Source organism: Egretta garzetta, unplaced genomic scaffold (assembly GCF_000687185.1).
Source record: "Egretta garzetta isolate BGI_Z169 unplaced genomic scaffold, ASM68718v1 scaffold534, whole genome shotgun sequence".
NCBI lineage: Eukaryota > Metazoa > Chordata > Aves > Pelecaniformes > Ardeidae > Egretta > Egretta garzetta.
In genome coordinates, this window is record NW_009259534.1 from 276,642 (window position 1) to 282,019 (window position 5,378).

Here is a 5,378-nt window from a genome sequence, read left to right on the forward strand (position 1 = left end):
TATCACTGCCATTCTGTCAGTTATCTTAGCAGTTATTGACCTTACACTTTACAGTATGCATTACATTGTGCATATGGCAGTTTGCCTTGCTTTGAATCTTAAACTGCTACATTAGCAGATTACTGAAAAAAGAGAAAATTATGAATGCCGACTCTTTATACTGATCCTATAAAATACTTTGCAATTATGAAGATTTCTAAGTCGCTAATGGCCATTAACCATTTTTACTATATTAGTCATTTTGAGTTATTAATTATCCATTTTGTACTACCTGCTACGTTCTCCTGTATTATCTACTTAATCTTTATATAGCTATGTATGCGTTATTTTAGTGAAAGCATTTGTTCTTAGAATCATAAAATCATAAAATTGTTTAGGTTGGAAAAGACCTTTAAGATCATCAAGTTCAACCGTTAACCTAACACTGCCAAGTCCATCACTAATCCATGTCCCTAAGCACCTCGTCTACCCACCTTTTAAATACCTCCAGGGATGGGGACTCAACCACTTCCCTGGGCAGCCCATTCCAATGCTTGACAACTCTTTCTGTGAAGAATTTTTTCCCAATATCCATTCTAAACCTCCCCTGACACAACTTGAAGCGATTTCCTCTCATCCTATTGCTTGTTACTTGGCAGTACTTCAGGCAGTTGTAGAGGGCAATAAGGTCTCCCCTCGGCCTCCTCTTCTCCAGGCTAAACAACCCCAGTTCCCTCAGCTCCTCATAAGACTTGTGCTCCAGACCCCTCACCAGCTTCATTGCCCTTCTCTGGACATGCTCCAGCGCCTCAGCATCCGTCTTGTAGTGAGGGGCCCAAAACTGAACACAGTATTCAAGGTGCAGCCTCACCAGTGCTGAGTACAGGGGGACGATCACTTCCCTGCTTCTGCTGGCCACACTATTCCTGATACATTTCTGTACCTGATTGTTTTTCACAGCTGTGAATGTAAGAAAAATGTAAGAAATGTAATTCTGCAGTCTCATGAGATGAAATTGGAGGGGCTATGTGGCATATCAGTAAATCTTCTATACAAGAGAAGATTTCACATATATCTAAGGGAAAGAATATGTTTCTTAAAGATGTGTTTTATGAATAAATTTGGAACACATGAGTAGACAACTTAGTTAAATAAAATTTGTAAAAGTGTAGGTAATTTATGCATTCAGCTTTTGTTATTTTGCATGCATTTTCACTTTAACGACATAAGAATTAATTACGCATTTTCCTAGCCACTAAGTTATTCCAACAAATTATTGTGCATTAGGGACACCATGTTAGCAGCAAGGATGAATATATTTGTGTCCTTCTTACCCAGGGCATCCTCAAGAAAGCAAAAGCAAATGTAACCTGAATGTTGAAAGTAATAAGCATTCTTCAGGCTTACAATGCTGTATTTATTTAACATCTCATTTATTCCTATGCCATCAAGTGGTTTTGGTCTGCTGTCCATAGAATTGCTATTATTTCCACTGTTTATTAATACACAGTATGTTCATCAGTTATCTTGCCTTATTTCATGAGTAATTAAATGTTCCTAGTTTGGCCAAAAAATAACAATACAATAAAAATCTTAATTGGCTTCCTCTCAGCTATTCATGGCGTGATCAGATAGCCCTGTCTCCAGCTGTTAATTGCACTAAACATTGATTGATAGGTTCAGCCAACTCAATTATGGAAAATGATGCATAGTTTTTGAAAAATACTGATGGAACCAGAGGCTGTAGACTATTTTTTTTTCTAGATGTGTATTAGCATATTAACATATTAAAGCAGGACTGAGGTGTGAGAGTGATTTAGCAATTGTGTTGGGGTTTTTTTCTGTGCAGGAGAATTGTCTACTAAATATTTAAGAAAAGCACCACTCCTTTCTTTGGTGCAGAGCATATTATACTTATTCTTTCCTTCCTGGAAGGTGCACTGTGGTACATGCTTAGGTTTTTATTCTAATCCATTGCACTTTCAACTCTGTAGCAGGAGTAATATAGGTAAGGTAAAAAGAAGCTATATTCTAGTTAATACTTATGTTTTTTTATCACAATTGACACATGATAAAATAAATGTTTTCAATGCTATTGCAGCAGAAAAAAACTCATAATGCATACACCAGTCTAAGAGTTTGAAATAAACAGGTTTTACTCTGAATTTCAATTTCTCTGAGGTTTTGGAGCCTTTACCATCACTCCTTTTCTTTACACAGGTTGGTTGCTCCCTTTTGATTTTCGTTTGGTTTTTCTGTCCCTCTCTGGTCTTTTCTACTTCTTTTTTTCCTCCTCTTTTAAATCTGCTGCTCCTGCAAAGCTTTAGCCTCCTTTTTTTTGTAACTCTGTGATCTTTTGCTTTCACAAGCATATTTTCTCTGTTATTCTCTGTATCTGTTCATCTGATTCCTCTTGGGCAGATCATGCTATCTATTTTCTGCTTTTTTCTCCAGTGCTTCCTCATGGAAGATTCACTGACACCTCAGATTCAGAATGGGTGTAGAACTAAATGTTATCTTTTCTCCTAAACATTTCCACCATCCTACTTGCCATCCAAGCTCATATAGCAGTGCTTAGCCAATCTTCCTCCACAATTTATGGAAAGCCTGTCCCTTTCTCTCTATACAGACAAATGTCACTTTCCATAAGCTTTTTTCACTTTTTAAGACTTCTTGCACATCTTCCTTAGTATCCATATTGCCAGTCCATCCAAAACACAGCTGGTAACACTGCTACTCTCATCAGTCAAACCATACTTACATCTTTTAAGCTCATCTTTATCTTCAAAATGTTCCACACTATTCTGTCCCAGCCTATAAATCAGGTCAAGTGTTCCCTCATCCCAGCCATTCTGCTCTATCAATATATTAAGACTACATATTCTTAATAATTCCATGACATCCCTCGTGCCTGTCATGACTTCACTGTTCCGTAAATTATTGGTCCTTTCAGTTCTTTGTCTACATATACTCTTTTTCCACAGTACACAAAAATGAAAAATTCGTAGCCCTTTGGATAGTGAAAAAATGAAAATAAATCACTGTTTCTGGGCATGTCCCACTTTACTGTACTTCTCTGTGTCTTTCTGATATCTTTGGGGCAAGGTTTTACTATTTTTATCTTATATAGCACACTAGTCTATTGTTAGCCCTAAGATAATTTATCAATCATCTTGAGGACTGTTGCATGATTGTAAATGGATTTAAATAAAAATTAACTGGCTGAAGCCTTGTTTTCACAAGCCTTCAAGTGTGAAAGATATTCATAGATGCCAGAGATTGGAGTATTTTTATTTGGTCATTATATCCTTCAGTGGTATTCTTCTTGATGGGATATTCTTGGTCATCACATTTTCAATGATCTAAGTAGTGGTTCTACTACTACATCCCTTTGGATGTTTCTCTATTACACAGTCTAATAGATTACATTTTTAAAGAAGTTGGTAGGGATGTAAAATGCTCTTTAGAAGTGCTAAGAATTGTCACTACAGTTTAATTGACAAGTTCAACTCTCTGAATATACTATTTTTGTGCTTTTAAAAGTGCCTTTGGCCATTCTCTTCTTCAGGTAAGCCAGTGAGCTCATGCATTTGGAATATTTCAAGTGTCTTTTGTGGTATTTTGAAAACACTTTTTTTTTTTAATTCAGGGTCTCCTGAGAATGAACAATTTCTGCATTGCAGGGATCCGGTGAGGGGGAGTGAAATGCAGGACATCCACACTAGCTTTGAAGCATGTTGAAAAGAACTCCTCTTTAGCTCTCTGCAGATTCAGAAGAAAATATAAAATATGTTCTGATGAAATGCATGGCATGCTTTTCCAGACTGACATTAAGTTAATGCTATTTTAGAAAACATCATTGTTGCCAATTTGCCAGTAGGTACAGTGTCTACAACCTGTTAAAACATGAACTTTATCTGAGAGAACACTGGAGGAACATAGTGGAAAACTATTTGCTATGCATGTCTAGCCATGCTCCAAGAAAGATCTCAAGGGTGACATTTCCAAAAGTATTATGTGATTAGCCATGCCGGAAAGGAATAAAGTAGCTGAGTGACTCCCATTTCAGTTGTGTGAGGTATAAGAGGGCATCCTCTAAGGAGTCCTCTGCCCATCCGGAGCTGAGACGGCACCATGAGAATGTTTTGCCACATCTGAAACCCCGTAATTCACACAGTAGTACCTCAGAGGGTGCAGTAGAAGTTGCATCCAGACTTTTCCTAGCGGTGAGATAGGGATATTTAACACTCCTTAGTACTCTGAAAATGTATGGAAAATAAAACCAAGCCATGCACTGTCTGAATAAGATTTATTTTTTTTTTTGCACAGGAGCAAGTAATCAGTAAATACAACAACCCCAAATATATAGGTTATTAAACAGTTGGTTTGGCTTCATTTTAACAGTTAGTGTAATGTATTATTGTTTTATTCTTAATTTGAAAAGACCTTAAGAAATAATGTTTTGATGTTGTCTTGAGATACAGTCTGGGGAGACAACATGGAGATCAAGTAAAACTGCACTTGAATCATGAACAGATGTGCATCAAAGGCAGAGAAAAGTTTCCCACTAATTGCACCACACTTTGTATTTGGCCCAAAGTAACCCAGAGAGCGCTCCATTAAGGATGTGATCTTTTTTTAATGCCTTTATTTGGACCTGAAAACATACAGATGAGTAATTAAGGCCTCGTGGGAGATCTCTGTCCATGAAAATTTTCAAGACTGAGGTTTTAGACTATAGGTGATGGTATTTATCTTGCTGCAGATTCGTGAACAATACTGAATTTCATATCAGCAAAATTTTCTTGTATCTGTTTTCTAGCTGGTGGAATAAGATAATTTTTCGGGTGTATTATTTAGGTATCCCTTATCACTATGTTGGACATGGGCAAGACTAAGAGATAAAAAGAATCAGAGAATGTTTATTCCAATTATTTTTATAATAAGAAACAATGAATGCTAAATATGCACATGCTGTTTTTTCTCTTAGCATGAATATCTTATGACTTCTGTTGTTTTTCATTCTTTTAGGCCTTTCTCTGAGAACTGCCCATTGCATAGCCATACGTATTAGATGACTTTGGGACTTGCTTTGCATCAACGATGAAGGGATTATCTAGCAGCCGTAGTCATCATCACGGGGTTGCCTGTGACCCTCCATGTGACAGTCTGCCACATCACCCGGACAGGAAGCCATATTTATTAAACCCGGTGGACCCCCATCCTGCAGACCACCCTTACTACACTCAAAGGAACTCTTTTCAAGCAGAGTGCATGGTGCCCTACAGCGATCAGATTGCCAGCAGCACATTTCCCCGGAGGCATTACAATTCCCACCACGAACTCAAGGACGAGTGTGCTCTGGTTCCCCATGGAACTGCCAACAAGACCAACCGCAT

At 37.6% G+C, this 5,378-nt stretch overlaps 1 protein-coding gene across 2 annotated transcripts in view; it reads left to right on the forward strand.

Moving 5' to 3' along the window:
• Positions 1-5,082: 5,082 nt before the first annotated feature.
• Positions 5,083-5,378, forward strand: part of DLGAP1 (DLG associated protein 1) — a 143,892-nt gene continuing 143,596 nt past the window's right edge. For both annotated transcript variants that reach the window (XM_009637631.2, XM_009637632.2), the window contains exon 1: positions 5,083-5,378. This exon is cut by the window's right edge and continues 20 nt beyond it. In XM_009637631.2, coding sequence (XP_009635926.1) covers positions 5,083-5,378 — 296 coding nt within the window.